Raw genomic sequence first — 27,664 nt, forward strand, 5'->3', positions numbered from 1 at the left:
CCATGACTGGTGGAGCAGCTTTCTTATGGAGGGGGCTGGTGCCAAGCACAATAGCCAAGTGACTTAGTGGGCTGGAACAGAAAAGCAGAAGCAGACTTGCTCCTAAGGATACTGTTGACATCTCAAAGGATGCCCAGAGAACTGAAAAACTCCAGTGGGAAAGAGAATGAAAGCAGATGGACCCAAAAACTTTTGAAAGACCACTATAACCTGATTATTTGGTGTTAATGTGACCTGCTTTGTCCCTTCAGGCAGGGAGAGTTTGCAGTGTTTAGATTGCATTAGGAGAGGATTCATAATTGAAAATATCACCATGGTCATTCTCCTGATGTGTAATATGAAGCCATAAATAAAATATGCAACCATTTAGAAATTAGAAATGAATGAATCCAATATGAATTGCAGGGTGATTCTACTGGAGACATAATTTTGGAATATAAAAGGAAATCCAAGATGAAACTTTGAGCCAAGTTTCCAATCCCTCACATTGCTCAAAGAGAGAAATGGACAGGAAGTGTCTTAAGAAAATAAGCTGCCGCCCGGCCAAGCGTTGCTCAGCGGTTGAGCGTTGACCTAGGACCCAGGTGATCAGGGTTCGATTCCTGGTCAGGGCACATGCCAGGGTTGTGGGCTCGATCAATGACTCTTTCATCATTGATGTTTCTATCTCTCTCTCCCTCTCCTTTCCTCTCTCTGAAATCAATAAAGATATATTTTAAAAATAAAAAAAAAAAAGAAAGAAAATCTAAGCTGTCACATTTACACTTGATATGAACCCAAAAACCTTTGAAGATATTCCACTGAGACCTGATAGATCCTGCATTTTGAAGAGTGGGGTGTGGGTGCTCCCAATATGTTGTTTAGCATGCACCTACTTAAACGGCAGGATTACCAGGGAACATCAGCTCTATTCACACAGGAGGACCCATTCACTCACTGTGGAGGCGAGGAAAGGTATTTTTGAAACAATCAATCTAGTCTCCATTCTTGGTAAGTCCTCCACTTGCACATCCATAAACACACACACACAGAGGCACACAGACACTGGCACACACACAGGCACACACACAGACACACACACACAGGCACACACAGACACACAGACACAGGCACACACACAGACACACACACAGATGCACACACACACAAGCACACACACAGACACACACAGGCACACACACACAATTTTAGACCCCAGAAGAGTCATCAAGGGACACAACATGTTAGTCACATAACAGAAGACTAAGACTGAAGGAATATTTAGCACATTTTGTCCATTTTCCTCCTGTACCCACTGAGCCAGTTGTTGACATAGCCTTTTGAAACCCAGAGTTTTCTATTTCGTCTCATATTAGACCAGTGCCAACAACTGAAGATAAGAAGGCAGCAGGATTCTGAGAAACTTCAGAGCCACCAACTCAATTGGAACATCAAACCAAAGCCATCACACAATTTTTATGGCTGTCGTCTGGTTTAATGCCCCATATCATTTGTACTGCCACCCACAAGACTTCTTCCTCCATCAACTCTTTATGTCCTTTCACAGGGTAGCCTACACTATGCGAAGTATGAAGTAAGCAGCAAAAAAGCATATTCAATTTTATAAAACCTTTAAAACCATTACATAGTATTACATGTGTTTATGTTTGTGATTAAAAACAAAATTACAAATCATGGCACAAAATAGTACAAAATTTGTACTGCAACTTATCATTTTGTTTTTCTCCTCATTTTATCCAAAAAGCTGAAAAGTCTATAAGATACCACCTGCCTTTGGGTAACTAGTTGGCCCTGATTATTTTTCTACCATTGTTTTTCTAAACATTAACATCTGCATTTGTAAATCTGGAAAAATGGAAAGCTTTTTTTTTTTAAAGAAAAGCTTTCATGTTCATTCTGAGCAGCTATGAAAACCAGTTTTGCATCTACCCTTAAGGTTCTAGTGGAGATCACACACACACAAAAATTTAAAAAACAACTATGTCACACAGACCTTAGAAATTAGGAAACTAATCAAAATCCTGTCTCTACCAAGGATTATTATCATTTAACAGTAGCATAATGAAATTGCTATAATATATCCTCTTTAAGAGCTCGGAATTCAAAATGAGGTCTGTTATCAGCTCTCTATGTGTGTACAACAGACCATCCCAGAATTTAGTGGCTTGAAACAGCAAACATTTTGTTGGTTCACAGTTCTGAACATCAGAAAATCAGAAATTTAGACGAAGCTCCACTGAATAGTTCTCCTGCTGGTCTCATGTGGGCAGGATGAAAAACTGGTCTTGATTGACCTGGGACTTTCCAGTTTTAGCACTGAACGTCCAGCCACTTAGGAAACCCTCAATCTCAAGCAAAACAAGACAGTTGGTCAACCTATACCTGGGAGTACACATGTGACAGTAGTTACCTCGTGGCTCACCTGGAGCCGGACAGTCTAAGATAGCCTTGCTTACATGTCTAGTAGCTAGTGCTGATTGTCAGCTGGGCCATGTGCCTCCAATAGGCTAGCCCAGGTTCTTTCACATGGTAGCAGGCATCTAGAAGAAGCAGAAGAGAGTTCAAGCCCCAGGAACAGGGACTCTGCTTACACCACATTTGTTGATATTAGCTAAACCAAGTCACGTGGCCAAAGAAATCAACATGGAATTGTACCACTCAAGGGCATGGATACAAGAAGACATGATTCACTGGGACCATTGTTGTTACAGTCTAGCATAAGGTTGTATGCCATTTAATATTTATACTTAACAAATCTGAGATTCTGATTTTGTTCACTGTGTTACATTTAGAGACCATCTTCTACTTGGTAAGTCAAAGAACCCCTCATTTCTAGCATACAGTAAACTGAAGCCTCAGTTTGCTCAGCTCTGCTAGCTCAAAGCATAGGCCTGGGTGCTAATGTTAAACCTCTTTACTTATAGTTCTTTTCAGTTTATATGTTATCAGAGCTATTTTTCCCATTATACATCCATAGTATGTATGGATGAGTTAGGAGAAAACATAGCTTTTTATGACTGGAATTAAATTTTCCCTCCATTTCTGCAACCTGGCCTTGCAAAGAAGGCTCCTTTCTCTCAGTCCAGGACCTACTTCATTCTTTGCCCCTTGAAGGACCACCTCCTGGCATAACAGAGGTTCATATTTCTCCCTCATTCCTATAGACCTCATTACACAATAAAAAGTAAGGAAATTATACCAAAAAGAAAAGTGATTTTTTTTAAAGATAAATGATACAAGTGAATTTATCAGTAGTTATTTAGGAAGCCTTTTGGAAGCTCTAATTAAAGAATCATTTACTAACTAAAAGAACAAAATTGTTAGAAAAAAATTCATGTTTTAATGTGCAGTATCATTTTAATCAACAATTGAATTCTAGTTAAAAATAATTATATTTTAGCTGAAATTGTTTGGAGTCATGGGCCAACTAAAAATTGCTAGTTACATAATTGAAAATTATGTGGTTCATCTCTATGTTGATTGACTTGGGTTGATTGAGTCCTGAGGGAAATTATGCCATTTTATTTCTGATCAAATTCACATTGCTAACCCACATGTCCAGAATTCTCCCTGTACCACTAATATGGATGGAAATTGAGAGCCAAATTATTTTCTAAGAGGTCAAATTGAAGTTTCTTCTAGATTTCTGGACCAAAGTTTTCACTGTTAGTAAATTTTAAAAATGAATATATTTTTATATTTTTCTTTCAGTGTGATTTTTTTTTTATTCTAACCCACAAAGAACACATGAGCTGTATTAAAATTTGAAATAACACTTTTTTCTGAGAATGCAAGAATCTAGGCAAAAATCTCCTGGAGAAAGTTTTTATTTTTTTTAATTCCACCATTTTATTTTATTTATTTTTTTCATGAATGGGGAGAAGAGTCAATATGTGAAAGAGAGACTATTAGGAAGATCAGCAGCTCCTTAGAGTGCCATGGGAATCACAGGGTGAGATTAGGAGCATTAAGGACTACATCCTGGGTTAGCAAAGAAGACCAACCGTATACCCTTTGAGAAATGCATTTGCAAATGAAAACATGCAGAGTGTTTCAAATAAGTGATGGTTCTAGTACACGTACACTTGTACATTATAACCTTATGAATTAAGTCAGCAACGTTTAGAATATAAAAGCTGATGCAGAGAAGTAAACTAGTCTAGCATAAGTAAAGAGGAAAGCAGATTTATTACCCAGTTCAATAGACTTAATATCAAATAGAAAAAATTGATTTCCAATAAGTATTAGAAAATTTATATTTTTATGGCCTGAAGAATGAAAAATCTTCCATAGGAACATGTTGCTTCATGGTTACATTAAGTTTAAAAGGCCTCCCAAGGACGGCAGGCGTTTTTTAATAGCAAAACTCAAAACTTGATTTGTGATATTATGAGCAATACTCATAAAGTACATTAATATGTTGAAAGTTTCATGGACACAGAGCCAGCATTAAGTATGTTTACAGTGTGTTAACATTCCCAGGCTAAACCAGCAAGAATATGGGGGGGGGGGGGGGGGAGACTAGGAATGTGAAAATAAATAAATGAGACAGTGTAGGAAATGGGGCCAATGGGGAGAGTTTCAAGCAACTAATATTATACTTAAAATAGAAAACAGAGAGCCGAGGAACATGCTGAAAAGAATAAACTGTTCTTTTTCATTTACTCAAGGGGAAAATAATGTGACACATTAACATTTTTTGCCTTTAATATGTGAGGTATACAGTAATTTCTCTTCTCTTTACTTCAGTGCAACGTTGCACAATAGTTAACTCATATTTGTATGGTGGGGTAGGAATTTTAATTCATAAACTCAGTTGTGTATGATATTTCACAGTATTAAATTTTCTTCAGAGCCATTTAAATCCAACTATGAGTTTCCTTCAGCAAAATAATAGGAAATTCAGTCTGTCTTCTCATGGCAATTCCCTCTTCTCAGGGAAGGCAAAGGTTCTCAAGTCTTACTCAGGCCAAATTATGAGAGTTGTTGCTCAGATCATAATTGTCATTTCACAGTGGTTGCCACCAAGACCCTTACTGCTCAAGCCGCTTGGTTTGTTCAAATCTAGCAATAATACCAATTTTATGCAAAATAAAGTTTATCAATGCCAAGAGTCCCAGTGCGTGGGGTATAGCCTCCCTACCTGTTCCACACATGAGGTCAATGACACCTCCAAGGGCACCACCGCGGAACAGAGTGGGGACCTTCATCGCTCCAGCACTTGACAGCTTCTAGTTGGGCATCTACCTTTCCCTCTCTCCCCTCTCTCGGACATCTTGCTTGATGTCTTCAGGCTGCTTAGGCTCCCTTAAAAATAATGGAGCAGCTCCCATTTGTCTTTTAGAAGCTTCTTCTTGCCAAGCTACAAAAATGACTGAGGCTGATGCCCTGGCTTTCTTTGTGCTTGAAGTGAGAAGGGTAGTGACCATCAAAAGGAAAAAACGAATAGTGATTAATGTATCAATAATTCATTGTGTTATATTGACAATGCCTATTTCAGGTACCAGCAGGAACTTTTAGCCCCACTCTGTGTGCACGTGACACCGGGCGCTTTACATGCCTCTGGGTTCGGCAAGATCGGCCTTCTCGCATTTCTTGTTACTATCCTTCGTCCGAGCCCAGGGCACTGGTACACCATCTTCCTTAGCCTCAGACCCATCCCTTACTTGCCTTTCTTTCCATTTTTAAAAATCATCCACCCTGTGCAACTGTTCAACAATTCTTTTCCAAATATTGTCATAATAATGACTTGGCAATTGTTATCTGTAGACTGAAATATACTAATATTTTGGGATAGATTTGTAATTTCTCAGTACGATTGCTCCTTTTATCTAATTCTATTTTGTCAGGCCTTAAATCATTGGGCTTGGGCTGGTATGAAACATGAACTAAAGCTTCACATTAGGACATAATTTACAATGAACTTTTAACTTTCAGAAATGGAAAAGTAAGTCAATTTTACACTTTTACTCTTTATAACAAACCAGGGTAGCTATTTCTAGGGATTTATCCTAAAGATATACTCCCACAGGTGTGGAAATGATGTCTGTACAAAGCTATTTATTGTAGGAATTTTGAAATAGCAAAAATATTGAAAATAATTGAAATGCTCACATAGATGTATGTATATTCACAAACATATCTGAACAATGGGCAGATGTTAAAAAAATAGAACAAGGAAGCTCTTTTCAATGTGAATGATCACCGAAATGTAATAGGTAGTCTTAAAAAATTAGGTAAATTTTTTAAATTAGGTAAAGGACACTGTATGCAGCATATAATCATTTATGTAGACAAGGAAGAAAAAGAAGGTATATTTTTATTTGCTTATTTGAACATAAGGAATCTCGGGAAGGATGCCCAAGAAATAATAATGGTTGTTTATGACAAGACAAATAGAGTGGTGGGGGATAGAGAGAGAAGCAAGAATTTTTTTATAAACATGTGAATATATTATTTATTCAAAATAAATTGATATTTTAAATGTTTTAAAATAAAAATGAAAGGTTAGATCTGTGGACTTTCATATCTGAATAAGACGGAGTAACATGGACCAGATTTACCCTGCCACATAAAAAAAAACACAGGTAAAATATTTGAAACAGTGGTTTTCAAGACACTCAACACCTGGCAATGAAGGATACTGATCCCTGAGAGATGGGAAATACGAAGGTGTGGCCTACAATCACGCCAGCTTACTAACCGGAGAGAGTTTCCAGGTTGTGGAATCTACGGGGGCCAGCCTGAGCTGGTGTGGAGCTGAGACGCCGGGCAGAGCAGAGCAGCTGGAATTTCAAGGGTAGATTACCACAAGAAGACAGGCGCACAGGGAGAGCTTTGAAGACCTGCAAAGGGTAGCCCGTCAGTACTCAGCAGAGCACTGATAGGAGCACATGCGTGAAAATATTACCCAAGATTGGGAAAAGAAGCACTAAAAGAATTAGAAGTGACAGTGCACACAGTACACACAAAGCTAAGAGTAGTGTCTGTTCCCACCAGCCACACTGAAAAACCTGAGGATTTGCAAGACATTGAATAGAAGACACAGAGGGTCTTACCTTAGGAGAAGTGAATAATTTGCCCTAGTTTGTGTACTGCTTCAGTCTTACCTAATAAATCTTAAGAGCAAAAGCCAAAAGGGTCAAACTATTTCTAAGTAGTGTAACTGCATCCCAGAACAAAGCTCAAAAATCTTTAAAAGAATGCCAAAATATCCAGTACCCAAAAATATAAAAGTTCTAGAATCCAGGCATGCAAAGAAGCAGTAATATAGAACCCATGAGTAGGTAATTCAATCAATTGAAACTAAGAAATAACAGAATTAGCAGCCAAGAACATTAAAACTTTAATAATAATAGTATTCTATATGTTCAGAAAAGTAAAGTGGAGACAAAATGAAAATATTTAAGATGAAAATATAATGTGTGAGATGAAAAAAGGCATTGAATAGAATTACCAGCTGATTTCATTACAAAAATAAAATTAGTAAACTTGAAGATACAGCAATAGAAACTATCCAAAATGAAAAGCAAAAATTGAATTTTTTAAAATAAACAAAATGTGTAATTGAAGTCTCTGAAGGATATAAAAGCAAGGTCGGGGCAGAAAAAATATTGGAAGAAATAATGGTCAAAAATGTCCAAATTCCATGAAAACTGTATCTACAGATCCAAGAAACTCAATTAATTCCAAACAGAAGAAATTATGCCAAGTCATGTCATAATAAAATTCAATGATATAGAGATCATCTTCAACACAGCCAGAAGAATAAAGGCTCATTACATACAGAAAAAAAAAAAATAATAACAACACATTTCTCATGAGAAACAATACAAGTGAGAAAAGATAGGGCAAAGTGTTCAGAGGATTGAAAGAAAAAGGCTATAGCCAAAAAAAATATCTTTAAAAAGTGTAGATGAAAAATAATGTTTTCAGATGTGTAAAAGATTAAAGACCCCATTACCAGTACACTCCCACTGTAAGAAATGTTAAAGGAAGTACTTTAGGCAGAAGGAAAATAATACCAGATGGAAATGTGGATCTCAACAAAAGAACTAAGAAATGAGAAATGATATTCATACTATAATTTCATACCTATAAAATGTTATTATTTAAATCTTTTTAAAAGATAATTGACTACTTAAATTAAAAAGATAATATAACCTGGGATTTGTAACATATGCAAAAGTAAATTGCATGACAACAAAGTACAAAAGTTAGGAAAAGAGAAATAAATGCATACTATCAAAAAGCTCTTATGATATAGAGATCCTTTATTATATATTATAAGATCCATATATTATAAGAACATACAATATATGTGCAGTGGTATAATATCACCGGAATGTAAACTGTGATAAAAGTAAAGATGTATGATATAAACCTTACTGCAACCACTATAATAACAACGCAAGGAGTTTTTGTTAAGTCAAAAAAGAATACTAAATGAAATCATGAAAAATATTCAGTTAATCAAAAAGAAGACAGAGAAAGAGGGGGGAAAAAACAACAAATAAGACAAATAGAAAACAAAGGTGATAGCAGTCAACCTAGCCATATTAATATCCACAGTAAAAAGTGACCTACACAACCCAAAAGTAAAATTTGTAAAGAAACAAATGTAAGTATATGCTGCCTAGAAGAAAACCGCTTTAAACATAAAGACACAACTAATTTAAAAACTAAAATAAAAATATATAAAAAGTTATAAATACTAGTGTTTAGTTAATACAAATCCAAAGAAAAAGGAAGTGGCTATATTAATATCAAGTCAAAAGAGATGTCACAGCAAAGACTATTACCACGGATGAGAAAAGTCTTTCATAATGATAATGAGGTCGATTCCTCAAGAGTACATAAAAATCCTAAACATTTATGCACCTATTAACAGAGCTACAAAATACATGAAGCAAAAAAGTGATAGAACAGCAAGAAGAAATAAAGAAATCCAGAATTATAGTCATATATTTCAATCCTTCTTTTAATAATTGATAGAACAAGGAGACAGAAAATCAATAAGAATACAGAAGACTTGGACAATGTCAGCTAACTTTACCTAATAAATATTTATAGACCACTCACTCAACAGCAACAGAATGCACACTGTTTTCAAACACACATGGAACATTTACCAAGACAGTCCATGTTCTGAGCCATTAAAAAGCCTATTGTAAAAGGATTCAAGTCATACAAAGTATATTCTCTGACCACAATGGAATTAAATGAGAATCAATAACAGAAAGATCTCAAACAGATCCCCAAATATTTGGAAACTAAAGTATATATTTTTGTATAGCCCATAGGTCAAAAAAAGGGAGAGTAATTAGGGATTATTTTGAATATAATGAAAATGAAAATACTACATATCCATTCTGTATGTGGGGGGTTCTGCTAAAGCAGAACTTAAGGGAGATTTACAGTATTAAATACCTATGTTAGGAAAAAAAGAAAAGACTCTAATCAATAACCTCAGCTTCCAACTTAAGTAACTAGAAAAAGAAGAGCAAATTAAATATAGAGTAAATAGATGAATTAATGTAATAAAGACCAAAGAGAAATCAATGAAATATAAGACAGAAAAACAATAGTGAAAATCAATGAAACCAAAAACTAGTTTTTTAAATGGATCAATAAAATTGAAAAAACGCTTGCCAGACTATGAAAAAAAAAAAGAGAAATAACACAAATATGCTCAATAGCATTAATTATAGAAATAAAAAATAAAACTGTAAGAGGATACCATTATATTCCTATTATAATGCTAAACTTCAAAAGGCTGTCCATATCAACTATTGAAGAGGGTATGGAACAACTGGAATCCAAACACTGCTAATGGAAATATAAAATGATGCAAACACTTTAAAAAACAGTTTGGCAGTTTCTTAAAAGCTTAAACATATGATCTAGTCATTCCATTCCTGGGCATTTTCACGGGAGAAATGAGAGGATATGTCCACATGAAGATTAATACGCAAAATACATAGCAGCTTTATTTGTAATTGTCCAAAACTGGAAACAACCCAAATGCTCATCGACAGATGAATGGGTATCAAACTGTGGTCTGTTCATGCAGACAGAATACTAGTCAGCAGTGAAAAACAGAGTGAACTCGCCCGGCCGGGCGTGGCTCAGGGGTTGAGCCTCTACCTGGGATCCAGGCGATCGAGGTTTGATTCCCGGTCAGGGCACAGGCCCTGTTTTGGGCTTGATCAATGGCTCTCTCATCATTGATGTTTCTATCTCTCTCTCTCCCTCTCCTTTCCTCCCTCTAAAATCAATAAAGATATATTTAAAAAAAAAAAAATGAACTCTTAATACATGCGACAACATTAATGAATCTCAATAATGTCAACCCAAGCTGTTTTGCTCAGTGACTAGAGCATCGGCCTGTGGACTGAAGGGTCCCGGGTTTGATTTCAGCCAAGGGCACCTACCTCGGTTGCAAGCTCAATCCCTGGCCCCGGTCGGGAGGCAACCAATCGATGTGTCTCTCCCACATCGATGTTCCTCTCTCTCTCTCTCCCTTCCTCTCTCTCTGAAAAGCAATGGAAAAATTATCCTCAGGTAAGGATTAAAAAAAAAAGTGTCAATGATGTCAAATATAAGAAGTCAGACCCTCAATAAAGAGTACATGGAGTATGATTCCATTTCTATAAAAATATAGAAAATGCAAACTAATCTATAGTGACAGAAAGCAGATCAGTGGTTGCCTAGAGGAAGTGAATGAAGAGAGGGTCAGGAGGGTGGATTACAATAAAGAAACTTTTGGGCCGGTGAATATCATGTTCTTTTTCTTCAATATGGTGGTGGCTGCACAGGGCTTTACATACGTAAGTCAAAACTGACCAAATTGTACACTTTAAAGTATGTGCAATTCATTTTGTGTCAACTGTGTCTCTATTATGCATTTTAAAAGATTAATGAAAAAACATGAGTAAATACATAAATAAATCAAAGGTTTGTTTCTTACCATTCACACTAATCAATATAGGAAACACTAATTTATTTGTTTATATAATGAAGGTAAAGAAGATCCATATGAATTTACTTTATTTTGTCTACAATTAACCTAAAATATGCTACATGGTTTGTTTTTTTATAGTCATTAAGAAAACAAAATATTGAATATCCAACAAAATACAATAAAAAAATCACTATAGGACTTTCTCTTGCCCGATATCTATATTAATTCTATATCTATGATAATTCTAGTTTTAAGATTCATTCTGCACAGTACATTATGATGCACTTTGGACTTCTAGTTTGCACAATCAATATATTTATAAGACTTAAGATCTTTTGATTTGTGGTTCAGATTGAACAGGATTGAGAATTTCTGACCACTTATGCCCAAACCCTACAGAGCAAAGGTTATACTGTGATAATGGGTTCATTGGGAGCTGCCACCACACACTAGCTTTAGCCTTGGGCACTGTTTTTAACCTCTCTCTACCCATTTCTTTTGAACGATACATAGAGATGATATTTGTAGGGTTGCTGTGAGGATTAATCAAGGGAATGGAATAAAGCTCTTAGCCAAGACGCCAGCTCAGAGCTCTCAAAAAACAAGAACTACCTTTGAACTACAAAAATTTTTAGGACAGAGCCCAATGAGTATAAATTATCCCATTATATAGCAACATGTATACAATGCATCCCAGCAGGAGCGGAATACTGAAAAATTACTATTTGACCAAAAGGAATATTTCTTAGAAAGGCAGAGAAAATCTAAAAAATATATATGATTAAACTGAAAAGACCTAGTTTAAATCCCAGCTTTGGCATGTTAATTAACCAATTCTGGTTGGTTATTATAGTCCAACTGTCCATCTGATAGTCTGTAAAATGGACATGACCTGTAAGTGGCAGGTGTTTGGTGAATGGGTACTGAGAGATTTAATCAAAGATATTGTTTACAGCAGCAGTTTCTATACTTCTATCTGTCTGATAGGAAAGATCCCTTTCACTTTGAGGTAAAACCAACATATCAGTCACTAATTGTCATATATTTCTCTCTAATGATAAACGTATGGGGCAAGTGTGGCTCTACAGGGCATTGGTGGCGTTAGAACCTGAACTGCAAAGTTTAAAGCTAATGAGAATTTCAAGAGCATTTAGAGACCATGCAAGAACCTCATAACCACTTACAGAAAACCAGTGCTAAAAAGTTCCATGCAGGTGACCACTGGAAATACCTTGATTTTGCTTCTTTTCTCTTTTTAAAGCAAAACACCAGTGCCCCTGATGTTCATAGTCCTTTAAAGATTATTTTATTTATTCATTTCACAGGTCTCCTGTTATGGCTGGAGGTCTCTTTGCTGTGAATCGCAAATGGTTTTGGGAGTTAGGTGGCTATGATCCAGGTTTAGAAATCTGGGGAGGAGAACAGTATGAAATCTCTTTTAAGGTAAGCCACCAAGATACTCTTCACACTATGTCTACCTAATTTTGAAGAGTCTTATAGAATGTTATTATTTTGTTTTGTGATCTGTGTTGTGAGATGACTTGATGAAAATAGACATGTCACCTTCCCAAGTCAGCTCTTGGATGAAAGGAGCTACTTCCTTCTGATGTTTCAGTGAGACGTAGCCATGCCATAAAAGAAATGCAGAATCGAAATAATTCTAAATCCCATTTTCAGGTTGGAAACTTGATTTGCCAACAGACCTACTACTCCTCTGACCAGTGCATTCCCTCTGAGCACTTAAAAATATAGATAGAAGAATTAAAATGAAAGAAATCAAATTTATTGGAGCTTTTGCTCCTTTCTATTTGTTCTAGAAACAGTATTTCACATTTTGATTGTAGCCAGTTACTCTTCTTTCAATAACAGAGGAGTAATTTTAAAATATGAATTACAAATTAAAGTTATTTTTATATAATTCCAAAATAAGTAAATTTTTAACTTATTTTTATCTGAAATTGCCCAGGTCTTTATTTGCTTTGACCATAAACATTCAGGAAAATTATATACTTTATCATATGTATATATATGATAGAATATCAAATTTCAGGGTTTATAAATGAAAAAACGTTACCACACATGTGAAAGCCATATAAGCAAAGCAAATTGTGCAAAAGGTTGTTCTCTAAACCTCCAAGATGTGTGGCTTTTTTTTCTAAAAAGCAGTCTTATAATAGAAAAAAAAATCATTTCCTTTTGTACATTATCATTGTCACTATTTAGGTAGAAGATAGGCAGATTCTTGCAAGAGTTATCTTATAGAAATCTGTTACTAAGTAACAGATTTTCCCAATTATTTCCATTATGAAATCAAACCAATTCTTGCTGAGAAAGCAAAAAGGTATTCTGAATATAGTAAAAAGTCAAACTTAGGAATCCAGCTAAACTTTTTTAATTGATGTATTGAAAGAAAATGATAAAAGCTGATTTTTATAGAACTATAACAGCTATAGTCAATGTGTTAACAGAAATGATATATTTGTCCTCAAAGTATCATAAAATAAATATTCCCTAAGAGATGCTCAAGAAGCATGATTGCAGGCTTCAAAACATCTAGAATTTTCCATCTTATTATGCTGACAGTAATCCTTGAAACCATTTATTAAATTAGTGCGCTTTTTTTCACCATCCTTCAAACACATCTAATATCACATATAGGCTACTTTTTTCCATAACCTTTTTATAAATATATGGTCTAAAATCCTTGAATTTACCAGTGTCTGGAGAGTTTGCAGAATATACATTTGCATATGGCAGAAGGTAACAACCATAGAAGTAATAATGATTGAAATAGCATCTACTCTCTTTACCTGGTGGTATGAGCCAGATGCTGAGCTAAGTGCTTCATGTGCATTATCTAATTTAAAATCACAACTCTAAGAGGTAGGTATTCTTCCATTTTACAAATGAAGATTTTAGATTAAATTATTTTTAACTTTTAAAGATTAAATAAACTACTAAGTGCCACTTAGGGATTGAAATGCTCCATTTCTGCTTAATTGCAGAGATGCAGAATCATGAAATTCTCTGACACCCAAGTCATACCTATCAACACCACCATTGTAGAGTTCACTGATCCCTACCTGATGACTCCTCTCACTGAACAGAGGCATGTCTTCATTACAGTCTAATAGCAAAGCAACAAACTTTCTGCTGACCCTGGCAAAATACTACTGATTAGCCAACATTGCCTAAAGCCGGGTGCAAAGTTTACAATAATACCTTCAACTGGAAGCGTTAAAGATAAAAATGGCATTGCTATATTTGTGCTATCATCAGAATTCAAGGGATTCTTTGAACTGTAAAACTTTTCACAATTCAGGAGATTTTTTTTTCTTAAGTTGTCTTACCTCCTGAATTCCTTAAGTTTAAAATATTATTACAAAAATTCCTATTAAGCGGGAGATGCCTGGTTTTGAATTATGAACTGGGTGCTGGATAAAACTGCTATCGAACAGCTGGAGAGTTTGCAGAATATACATTTGCATTCTCAATCACAAAAGTGTTTTCCAGAACCACATGAACTTGCATCTCCTGCTTCCCTTTCACTCGTATCTATCACATCTCTTTTGGGTGACCTAGAGTTTTATTACCCCATTTTCAATTTTTTTTGGTTATCTGTCACTCTGAAGGATATAATTGGAATGCAGCCCTGTCAGCTTTGAACAGAAACCATGGCAACAGTGCTGGAAGTGCAGGACTAAATTGCCCTGGGTTGTTTGGTTGGAACGACAGCTGCTTTGGCGAGGGGTATGTCTTACAGGGTCCCGTTTTATACACATCCCTTCATTCTTCTCGCTATTGTGTGATGACCTTGGGGTTCCTGTCCCTCCTTGTTAGTATTTGTAACATGAGGAGGGCAAACTTAAACAGGTTTCGTGGAATTTGCATTGAAGCAAGAAGAATTTTCTCCATGTGCAAAGAACCGAAAGAATTGTACACAGTATCCCGGTTAAATGGTATTATATGATACCATTTAAAATAAAAGAGGAAAGTCAAATCTCTGAGTTTTTGGACATATTTCATAAACTGTGATTCATTTCTCAGGATAAAGACTGTAAGATATAAACTAGTCAGCACCTAAGGTTTGGGAAATATGTATGGATAACTGAGAGCTTAGTCTATGTACTTCATGCCATAATATAGAAAGTATTTGAAGTCTAGAACTTTAAAAGCTCTAATTCAAAAGATTTCTATCTATGGTTGTTATCAGACATCTTTGCTAGTTGCTTGTTTTTCAACCAAAGAATCATTTCACCAAAGTTGACAAGATTCCATCACTGAATAAAAGTATTTCCAGAAAGATTTGCTTTATATAAAGTCTTAGCTTTTGGTCAAACAGTATTTGGTTAAAAGTGCTCCTCAATTCTTTTTCTCTCTAAATATCTTTTTCTAACATCTGATTAGATGAGTAGATTTCATGCCATAATGTAAAAACCAACACGGTATAATTTTCTGGAGTCAGTTGTGGAAAAGATCTCTCCAGGGAAATGATCTGTCTACATGGTACCCAGTCGTTAGTATGTTTTAGTATGAACCTGAACTCCTAGATGGCCCAGAATTATCCACCTGTCCTTCAAATGTTGCTAGGTCAGCCAGCTGCTTGGGAGGAGAAAGCAGCATTTAGTCGGTCATTCAAAGCTTTTAGTGAGCGTCTAGTTTATGTCAGGCATTGTTCCAGGTACCCAATTTGGAGTTGCACCTGGAAACAAAGAGGAAACCAAGCCAGACTGCACAGTGTGGCATAAAAGAGATAACCCACATTGTTAGATATTATCTGCCATTTAAGTTGCTGAAATAATGTTAAAATCATTATGAGTCTCTGATTTTCCCAAGTGTTTTTTCACATCCATTTCCCAAAGATAAAAGTCCACATGTCAGCATTTTCAGAAGATCTGTCCTTCGATTGCCGAAAACTCTTCTCAGAAAATAAAAGTGAGCCAAAAACACTCACTAGGCACCACAAAATTTAGAATGAAGCCCAGGGACTGACTGATTCTATTCCACAGAATTATCTGGCATGGGACATAAAGTTTAAATATAGGTAGAAGAACATTAAATTTGCTTTGGGCTGCCCTTTTTGAGCCCCAGGAGCTTATCAGCATGGTCTCACGTTGATCCAGTGTTTCTTGGGCCATTTCATAGCCCAGGAAAAGCTCTGGATCACCATCCTCAGCTGGACAGAAATGTTCCCAGCTCCAGATGAGATTAGTACGGGACCATATGTCCTAGAGCGAGCCTACCGAAGCTGGTGGCCCTGCACGGCCTGTTTCAAAAACCGTCTTAATGAATTATGACACACTCTGCAGTCACCCTTGTTCTGTGCCGTTGTCCTTCCCATGTATTGAGATTAAGATTCAGACATTTAAGGAAACTTTAACTTGTCTCACAATCTTTCAGCCCTTCTCAGTCATTAGTTCATTCAACAGACATTTATTTATTGACAACAATGTGCCAACTCTGGGCTAAGCTCTTGAGATTCAAAGATAAATGTGGGAAGATTCTTGCTGTGGAGGAGCTTACTCTCTAGCAGCAGCTTGAGAATTAATTTGCCACAATGACTCATCCTCAGAAATGTTTGAAACATTTTTTATTTGCATGCTCACAGTAATAATTCGGAATATATACAATAGCCTCTTTGCTAGTCTCCCTTCCTCTATTCTTTCTCCCCTTTTAACCTATCTCCACATTTCATTCATTTATTCCCTGAGCTGCTTTATTTTCCCCTCCTACAAGTTCACAGTTGCCCCTAATTACCACACAAATCACATGAACACACTGAATCCTACACCACGAAACGTTCCATCAACTACCTGCCTCGCCTACCTGTCTCAGTCTACACTGCAAACCAATTTAACTAGCATCTTCCTTTTCTTCCCAGAAGATAGGAATTCATTCTTCCATTTTCATGCCTACTTATTGCAGAGATTTTAACCAACCAGTCAGACTTTGTTCAGTTGCTGAGAAATTTATCTTCTCTACAAACATTAATCAGCAGCCTTTACCATGAGGCTGTGTGCCATGCCATGTACCATAGACTCTGCACAAAAGTGCCAAAGAAGCCCAGTAGAAGCCATTGGATCAAGGACAATTGAGATGAGTATTTCACTCATTAAACATAAAGAGCAATTAAAGCCAAACAAACAAACAAACAAACAAAAACTACATTAAGAATTTCCTCTGAAGTAAACCATATAAATGTACTTTTATTCACCAATTTTTTAATGCAAGAGAGGCTAAAGCTTTTCCCTCTGCATATGGGTCCAGCGACTAGACTAAAGTAGAGCGGCATAAACCATACTCATGCCACATGCACTATGAGTTCCACTTTGGCTTCTTTTAAATTGGAATTAGGACCAAAAGGCATTTCGAAGCTATCTTAATGCAGTCATAGAATCCTTCTGATTTTGTAATGATTTCACCCAACCTTTTATTGTTACTTTGCCCACATCTAATTTGACAGCAATTTTTTAATGACAACTCAATCCTTGCCAACTCCTAGAATTAGTTTTGACATGATCAACAGTTATTTCTCTTTTCATAACCGTATTTCATCCATTTAAGTGGTATCTAATTAAATTACATCATTACAATTTTTTAAAAAGAGTGTAATCCCATTTGGGAAGAAATGAACTCAATGCCTTTGGGGTAAACATGTGACTTAACTATTGCAATCAAAAGATTCCAGGTTCACCATAATATGAATGAAATTCAATATGTTTACAAAAGGAACAGAGAGTGATGGTTAATACATTAAATTGATTGAACAGAGATGCAGTCCTTGCTCTCAAAAACTTTCAGCCTAACAAGAGATGGGAAAAGGTCAGAGGTGGGCTCACTGCCACATCGGCAAGGAGGCAAATTTCCCCCCCATTCAGATCAGGTCTGGGGTGTGACTCTCCCTCCCGGTCCCCATCCTTACCCAGGTGCCCCAGTTCCCTGAGCTTGGGCAGGGGGCTTACAGGCACCCAGGGTTTTGGAATGGCCAGGCCAGAGTCTTACAGTGACGGGTCTGTGGGGAGTCAGCCCCCATGCCCCTCCCTTGTCTCTTCCACTCTGCACCTGGGTCCTACACCATTTCCCTCTTTTGCTTTTTAGTTGTCACATCTTTTCCCTTCCCTAGGCCCAATCTTGTGTAGTCTCTAAAGTGAAAAAAAAAAAATCAGTCCTAAAATAAGCCTCTAGGCTTTCTTTGAAAATTTGCTTCTACTTTGGTGTGGCTGAGAAAGAAAGTGTTCCTGGAGTGAAAATAGGAGATGGAAAACACACTGAGCATAACAAAATGAATGTTCCAATTTATAATCCTGCCACACACAATTAAGCTTATACAGCTTAAAGGGACTAAAATAAGTCTGAGGTTTTAATAGACAGATTGTTTATTTTCTATCTCTTTATGACTTATAATTTCTATCCCTCTATGATTTATAAAATATTTGCATAAAGCTTCCTGTGCCCCAAACTTCTGGGCATTCTGTTCTTTCCCTGGTGGTAATAACTATTATTTGATCCCTTAACAGGAACGAGTAATGAGTTAGCACTTAAAGGTCATTGAATTTAATTTCTTATACCATTCAACACTAATTCAAGGTAAAAATATAATTTCCATTTTATAATCGGCAAAGACAGGCATTAGCTTAGTTAATGTTGAAGTAACAATTAGAATTTGGGTTTTCTCTCAAAGCTGTTAGCCTAATTTCCCTTTGCTGGAAAAATAGAATTTATGCCCTTGGTATAAATGTGGCTACTATGACTCTCTGAAACTACTTTAAAAAGGAAATGTAGTTTCTCCCTATATGATTTTTATTAAATATGAAGGCTGACAACTCTTGTTATGATTTTATGGGCTCGATTCCAACCAAGGGCGTGTACCCTCAGTTGCAGGCTCCATCCCCTGCCCAGGTCAGAGCACGTACAGGAGGCAACCAATCCATGTGCCCCTCTCACATCAATATTTCTCTCTCTCTTTCTCTGTCTCCCTTCCACTCTCTCTGAAAACCTATGGAAAAAATATCCTCAGGTGAGGATTGGAAAAAAAAAAGACAAGGCAATGAAAAAGAGAGCAGCAGTTGGGATTTAGAAACAGATAACCGTCACTGAAGTGAAGGTCATGTTGTGTCTCTAAAATCAGAAAAGAAAGAAATCTCTCAAATTGGTTATAAAACTAGCAAAATATTAGTAGCAAATTCTAACCAAGCTAGCACAAAAAGATTTCAAAAATACAGATATGTTTTACTTATAAATATTAAGATTAAAAAATAACAAAAGATTACATAGTAGAACAACTTTTCAAAGACTAATTACACCAAAGTAAGTGCAGCTTTCATGGATGTGTTTCAAAATATTGAGATATGTAACATATTAACATAATTCACCTTAACAATGCATTTGAAAGGTTATGCTCATCTCCATAGGGTAAGTAAAGGCATTTGATAAACTTTGCAATCTGCTTTGAACAGGATACTTAATACTTAGCATGATTAAAATATTACTATGTATTTGTAAAATGGCTGTCTCTCAACTCAAAAGTCATCAGCTAGCTTAATGAGAAAAGTCTAGGAATTTTTCCATTAAATTATTATTTAATATTATTCTGGAGATAGAAAGCAATTCAGTTAGAGGAGATAAGAGAGATAAAAATTGGAAAGGAGGAGGAAAAGTTTTCATTAATTGCCAACAATATCACCGTATACCTACCTGAACAATGCAGGAAACCTACTGAAAAACTACTATAAACAATGAGAAATTAAATTAGTTGCCTGGGGAAAGTGTGTGTGTGTGTGTGTGTGTGTGTGTGTGTGTGTGTGTGTAAATATGTAGAAAGCAATAGCCTTTATATATACAAATAACAACCCCAAAAGAAGATACCATTTACAATAGTAGGGGAAATAACAACTAGGAATAAACTTAAGAAATGTCCTAGACCTCATGAAGAACAGTTAAAATGCTACTGAGGGACACACAAAAAGACTTGAGCACATGAAAATTCATAAAGAAGATAATTCTCCCTAAGTATACTCATAAATTTAATGCAATAAAAGTGGTAACATAAAATTTGGAGTGAGAGGGAGCGAGACAAAATGCTTCTAGTTCATAAGGCAAAACAGATAAATAGAATAACAAGTTTTAATTAATACACGTTTTCCACTTTCTCCATAGTTGTCTGAAAATGCAAAAACCTCATAGGGTGTTTAATTCATACTCCTAAAATGGTTTATTTGCCTCCCTAAAGGGGTACAACTCAATCTCATTTTACAAGTATACGTTTTCCCTTAAGCTGTCTCTCTGTAAACTATCATGATAGTTTGTTCAAATGGTTTTGTTAGAAATAAATTCAGCCTTATAAAACGTGCTCATTAGAAATCCTTTTTATGCTAAGAATGATTCTAAAATATTTTATATACCTTCTCATTGCTTTTCTGAGACAGCTATATTGGACACCTCTTCTTACTTTTGAGCATGCCAGGTACCTCACAGTATAGTTGCATTTTGTATCTAAAATGTGACAGAAGCCTTTTTATGGCGCACCATACACCTTCAGATACACAAGGAAATATCTGAACTTGCTCCTATGGGTTTTTCCCCCCTGCAATATTTAGCCTAGGTGACATAAAAATAACCATTTTAATTCAACATGCCCAGAATTGATCTTCCAAAGAAAATATTAAAATGACTCTAAAATCATTCAGAAGCTCAAAGATAAACAGAAACAGCTGCTAAATGTCTCACCAGCCAGTCTGAGACTCGTTTCAATTACCCAACAAAAGGTACCTCAGGTGTAACAGAGCATTTTCAAGTTAAATTTTATGTCCATTAAATATAAGCCTAGCGGCAAGTCTGAATTCCTCCCAGTTGTTACTTCCTTTATGTCTGATGACGTTTTCCTAATTCCCTGTTTAATTTCATTTCAGCTTTTATAGATAGTTGTAAAGTGAGCAGTATATAACAATTTACACAGCATTCTGTACCTGTGGTGTTCAGGTCAATTTGACTTCCTATTGAAATCTTTTTCTAATATTGAAATAGTTTTCAAATTTTTATATTTTTCTAGTTGCCATTTCTCTCTAACAAGAAAAATGAAATATAATACAATTACTCTCATGCCTCTGGTCTGTAAATTTATATAAAACAAGTCAGCTTGCCCCCAGATCAAGAGATATTTGTATAGAAAGTTACCAAAAAATTCTCTATGCAATTCTCAAGCCCTTCACCCACGTCCCGATGACAATATTATAGAAAGCCTCAGAGTGTATACACACCTCAACTGTAGCAGTAAAAGCATTTGATTTTTACACTGAACATCAAGGTGGACCACCTACAATACACAAGGCCCACACACCTTGACCCTATGACTCCCTCCTCCTGCCCAAACTGTGAGAGTGACAGTTGAGAATATAATCCCTACCTCCCCCCACCCCACACGCACACACATTCACAAGCTCGCACGGTGTCACAAGGCTTCACCCCTTCATGGAGGTCAATGTGTGGGTGGACAACAGCCATGCCATATGGCCCCAACATACCAGAGGAGTGAAAGTAGTCCCCCAGGCAGATGATATCATATGGCCGCCATTCTTGAGCACCTATTATGTGCCCTGTAAGGGGTTCTATTTGTATTACTTCATTTCATGCTTGTAACCACCTTATGAAAGAAACACATTTTGACAACTTTACAGAAGATTGAAATGAGACACAGAAAAGGGTAGTAACCTTTCCAATTCAAACCCTGGTCCAAACGTTCTTTCCATTATTTATTATCATGAAAGTATATCAACTTCTCAAGATAAAAATTTAACATGAAAATGCCATTATGAACTTTTAAGAGTGCTCCCATTTCTTTATTTTGATGAAATTTCTTTGCATTGAATATTGCTAAAAAATAATAATAATAATAATTGACTATCAAGTGAAGCTTCGAAACCCTTTGTTTCCTTAAGTTTGTGTTGTAATGTGTGTTCAGCTGAAGGGCTTTGGACTCATGTGCTTATTTCAAGGTGCGCCCTTAGCTCTCCTCGTCACTCGGACCCTCGCTGTTCAGAAGGAGGCGCTTGGTTCATGCGGATTCTTTGGCTGACTGGAAGACAGAAACCCAGTTGCTTAACTTAGAGGAAAGGGGAAATTGGGCGGGACACTCATATAAACAAACTGAAAAAAGTCAGGAGGTGAGTGAGCCTCTGGGAGGCCTGGAAACAGGCCTTAATGCTTCTAGGACCCTTTCTCTGAATATCTGCCCCTCTCTGTGTCAGTTTCATTCCTCCCAACAGACCTCCCCTTCCTCCCTCAGTTACGGCCACTGAAAGCTTCTCAGGCTCTTATTTCCTGCTGTGCCACCAGAATGGAAATTCCAACCTGATGGAACACAAGGGAAGACTTCCATTACCCTGGCCTGCATGGTGCTCCCACCCCTGCCGTTAGGAAGGTGGTGTGACTGACGGTCCAGCTCAAGCAAAGGAGTCACATGTTCATACATTTCCCTAAAGGATGGAAGTTGTGGCTCCATTACAGAAAGCCAATTTTTTAAAGTTTTTTAAAACTTTTATTTATTTATTCTTAGCAGATCTGGGAATATATGAAATTGGACACAATATCTGGAGACATCTGAAAATAATGATAAAAAGCAAACGCTTTGCCTCTAATGCACCTTCTAAAGTGTAGAAGAGTGAATTAAGGGGAACGAGGGATTATGGCCTTCACCACTATGAAAATGTTCAAATCCATTCTTTCCTCCCCAAGACTTACTATTTCAAATAACCCAACAAGCGATATATCTGTTTTTCTGTTCTAGGCCCCACTCTAATCACTGTTTTAAAATCACTGTTTTAAGACTGCTTAGTGTTGCTGCAAATATAAACACAGCATAGTAAAAATAGTGATCATATGATATCCCCTCTGAAGCCCTGCTATTCTCCACCCAGACCTCTTGAAGCTCATTAAATGCAAAGTATTTTTTTTATACTGACATAACAGAACATTACTTACTTTGAAAAAATCCTAAGCAGATGGCTTGAGAAACAAGAGCTTTTCCCTGAGACTAGAAACCACCATATCCTCATTAAAGACTAGAGATATATTGCCCAGTTTCTGCTTTTATTATATGCTGATCAGCAAATAGAAAAGGGAGTCAGAAAAGGTAAAAATAAACTTTTCCCTTTTTTTCCTGATCTCAAAGACTAATTTGAAAACCCAGGTTTGAGGGACTAAAGCAAAGCAATGGTGCGTGTGGGTATAACTTCTCAGTTACCCTTTTCAGATCAAGCCAGGCCAAAGGGGCAGGTTTATTACATCCGGCCGGGAGAAGGAGCTTACTGACAGATATGGCCCTTTCCAATGTCTACAATCCAAAGCTTTTTAGGTTAACAATGAACATTTTAATTTCTAGATAGATGGTAAAGTGGTCGTTTATCTGGTCTTAAGAAGCTTTTCAGAATAGGGTGATGAAGACTGAGTGCAGGATGAGAGGGCATTTGGGGCAAAAGGACTTGGAGCTAAGACTTGAAGGAGATGAGGGAGTTAGCCCTGTGTCTGGAAGAGAACCCCAGGTAGAGCGAACAGCCAGTACAAACTCCCTAAGGCAGGAGGATATCTGGCATGTTTGAGGAACAGAAAAGATCACAGAATAGCTTGAGCACAGAGAGAAGGGGGTATAAAGTGGGAAATAAAATTAGACAGCAGGTTTTGGAAATGAATGCATTAATAAATATTTTTGAGAATTTAGATCATCCTTTCCATAGAGTATATTATGCTTCATCTTGTACCTGATAATAACGTGTCCTTATTATCCTCCTGACAATCAATTTCCTACCGAAACTAATTTCATATTCTGTGTGACCGATATAATTATATGATTCCATTCCATTTAACATTCTCTATGTATAAATTCCAGTTTGTGGCTGATATTGAAAGTGATTTTAAAAATAAGGCAAGCATTCAATTATTCAGTCAATTTGAACTACATTATGAAAAAAAATGCTCTGTGCTCAATCATGGGTAAGATAACATTGCTTTAAAATATTTACATTGTCAAAATAAGGCACAGTATTCATAAATCTAAAACATTTCTCCAAGAATTAGATATTTAAGTATGACAATGCAATAGAGGTTTTTTTTAGAATATCATCGCATTACACTAACAGGAATTGTCTTCTAAAAATATGAACCACATCTTTTAGAATAACTATAGAATTTGATAAATGCCACAACAGTTGCACTTTCTAAAGGAACAATGTTCCCACAGTGTTACCCAAATACATCTCCCTAGTGTGTCAGGATATGGATGGTTCTCTTGAAATAGGCATTGTTATTGGAAGACTGAAAAAAGGTAAAGATACGCAAGGTGATATCCATGGTATAGAAACCAAAACAACTCTACAGTTAGGAACAACTGATTGGCGTGATGTGCTTATGGTGAAAAGCAAGTTGGCCCTGAGGCTGTAAGAAGCAACATTAAATTGAAAAGGTCGTAGAACCCTTACATAAGTGGGATTATAAGTATAATTGAAACAAGAGGCGATCGTACTCAACTACTCAACAAATATTTATTGAATATCTATTATGTGCTAAGCCCTTCACTAGCAGCTGGAGATATAATAGTGAATAAAACAGTCATGGAAATTATACTAGTGAAGGGAGACAAACGCTAAGCAAATCATTATACAGACACACAAGTCAATCACTTAATTACGGTTGTCATAAGTACTGTCTCCACGTAAAAGAAAGCTCCACGTGCTTTCTTTGACATGGTCATGTATTATAGCTCCAACATGCTGAATAATGCTTAGCATATCGTAAGGACTCACTGCACATTTGTTGACTCAGTGAAATATGCAAAAGAGAAGTATGTGATGAAAACAGAGTATAAAGCAGGAGTCCTAACCAAATCTAGGGGCTCAGTTGTGATGGTGAACCTGAAATCTGTTATTTCTTCAAATGATTTCACAAGACTGTCAAAACAAATATCTATAGAACTAAGATGTCTAAGAATTAAATTTTAGTTCAGTGTAATACTTATGATAAAACTCTACTAGAAAAAAATAATACCAAGATGTCTATGGAAATTAGATTTTCCTAAACTAGTATTTCAGTTCTATATGTTTACGAATCTGGGTGTTTGAAAATATGGTTTTCTTTCTTGGTTAGCCATTTATAATACATAGAAATTACTCTTTTTGAGACGTTATGAGATTTTAAGATATGTTTGAAACTTGCTAATTCCTTTTATGTATGAAATTTTCTGGGGTTTTTTTCATACCTTTAAATGTCCTCTCTTTAGGTTTGGATGTGTGGAGGAGAAATGTTCGATGTCCCGTGTTCTAGAGTTGGTCATATCTACAGGAAGTACGTCCCTTACAAAGTCCCATCTGGGACCAGCCTGGCAAGAGTGAGTACCTGGGAACCCCGACCAGCTGGGCTGACGAGGCTCCTTGTGGGCAGAGGCGGAGCCCGGCCCGTGGTGTATTTTAAGACACAGTCCGACAGAGACACCTGACTGAAACAGGAATCCCACCACCTGCCCTTCCACTTGGCAGGCTTTCGTATGTAGAGTTTGTGTCATTCCTTCAGAGTTTTATGGCCATTCCTTAAGAAAGTATTGGCTATTATGTTCATTCTTGTTAATTGTTTCAAAGCGCTTTCACACACAGTCTATTTAATCTTCACCATTCCCTCTGAGGTCGGTATCCTTATCTTTATTTTGTACTTGAGGAAACTGAGGCTTAGCCCAGCCAACGTGGCTCAGCAGTTGAGTGTTGACCTAGGATCCAAGCGATTGGGGTTCGATTCCCAGTCAGGGCACATGCCCAGGTTGTGGGCTCGATCCCCAGTCAGGGGCATGCAGGAGGCGGCCGATCAATGACTCTCTCATCATTGGTGTTTCTATCTCTCTCCCTCTCCCTTCCTCTCTCTGAAATCAATAAACATATATTTTTTAAAAAGTAGAAGAAAACTGAGGCTTAGCAAAGTGGCTTGTTCATGCTCCCATGAAGGATAAACAGCAGAGGAGGAGCTGAAGCCCAGGTCTTTGGAATGAAGGCCCAGGACTTTCCTCCCATGTGGAGCATAACAGGACACACCATGAGTCAGATGGACAAAGGGGTCAGTAGGAGATGGGGAGGTGTGGATGCCCAAGCTCTGCCTTCTTCTCATTTGTAACTAGGACCAGCTCTGCCTAAAATTTTACCCCTGCCTCAAAACTCCAAAATTGGCTGAGTCTAAGATTATTTTTTCAGGTATTGTGTTGAAAAAAATCCTTTTTTCTTAGATCAGGTGCAAGGATGATCTCTCTTTGGCCTTTTAGAATGTTTTCATACATGTTTGGGTGGACATAGTCACAATGCCTTTTCAAAATAATCCTGATAATTTCTGGTTCTCACATTACTTTCTTCATAGCCGAGTTAGTTTTATTCACCACAAGATGCCAAATCTACAAAAAGGGTCTTTTACCACGCCCTTTGCTCAACGCTGTCCTGGGAATCAAATCCTGAATTATTCATTCTGGTCCCTTTACTAGTTAGGCTGCAATATATCATTGAGTGTTTATAGAAAGCTCAACAAGCTCACATAACAAGCTTTTTAAAAATATAAACTAGTTCATCAGGATTCATTAGAATATCAACCACACAAAGGCAGGGCTTTTCCTCCCTCTTATTGGCTACAGTATCCACCCCTTATCCATGGTTTCACTTTCCAAGGTTTACCCATGATCAACCACAGTTCAAAAATATTAAATGGAAAATTCCAGAAATGAACAATTCATAAGTTTTAAATTGTGCATCGTTCTGAGCAGTGTGATGAAATCTCGTGCAGTCCAGCTTGTCTGCACTGTATATGCTAACCCCAACCCCAGCCGTACCCACCCCAGCACCCTCGCCACCCCACCCTGGGTTATTCCCTTAGTAGCTCTCTTGGTTATCAGATCTGCTATCTCGGTCTCACAGTGCTTGTGTTCAAGTAGCCTTTAGTTTACTTAGTAATGGCTCCAAAGTGCAATTTGGGTGTGCCAAAGAAAAGCCATAAAGCATATGTATGTATAGGAAAAAACAGTATATATAGGATTCAGTACCATCCATGGTTTCAGGCATCCACCGGAGGTCTTGGAAATATCCCCTGTGAATAAAGGAGACTATTATACTATACTCCTAGCACTTAGAACAAGGCTTGGTAGACACTCAACAAATACTTGTTGACAGAATTAATTAGGAAAAGCTACGACAAGAAAATGCTTGCTAAAATTTAGCATAAGTATAACAAATTTCATTTACAATGAGTGTTTTGAGGGAAGCAAGGTTTTTCGTCATTCCCTTTCTGAGATTGTCGACAGTGCCCATTTTTCCTTAGCCACATCCATAATCTCTTTTACAGCCATTGGAGTTAATAATAATGGAGTTATATTACATACTCCTTGAAGGGACAAAGTCATATTATCTTCCCCACTCTAAAGATTCATCAGCTGTTAACAACATACTCCATTAAGTAGCTGTAGAAATATATTATTTTAAGAAAAGGAACCAAGCACAAAATTAGAAAGTGATCAAAGAGCTGCATCTTGGGTAAGGAAATATGATTTGATTTAATCAGAAGACTTGATACATTTGAATCTGAAACCTCATTCAAGAGAGCAAAAACTCACAAAAAGATAAAGGATGGAACAGAGTTGAGCACGTGTCACAAATCAGCCATGGAAATATCATAAATCATAGCAGTTAAAAA

General features: G+C 36.7%; 1 protein-coding gene across 2 annotated transcripts in view; it reads left to right on the top strand.

Moving 5' to 3' along the window:
• The window catches only part of GALNTL6 (polypeptide N-acetylgalactosaminyltransferase like 6), a 755,171-nt gene that overhangs the window by 667,782 nt on the left and 59,725 nt on the right, over positions 1-27,664 (top strand). For both annotated transcript variants that reach the window (XM_016200291.2, XM_087816550.1), the window contains 2 exons: positions 12,289-12,406; positions 25,230-25,337. In XM_016200291.2, the coding sequence (XP_016055777.1) occupies positions 12,289-12,406; positions 25,230-25,337 (226 nt within the window). The remainder of the gene's footprint in view (positions 1-12,288; positions 12,407-25,229; positions 25,338-27,664) is intronic.

The sequence above is a fragment of the Miniopterus natalensis genome, chromosome 4, assembly GCF_054644295.1.
Source record: "Miniopterus natalensis isolate mMinNat1 chromosome 4, mMinNat1.hap1, whole genome shotgun sequence".
NCBI classification, from domain to species: Eukaryota; Metazoa; Chordata; class Mammalia; order Chiroptera; family Miniopteridae; genus Miniopterus; species Miniopterus natalensis.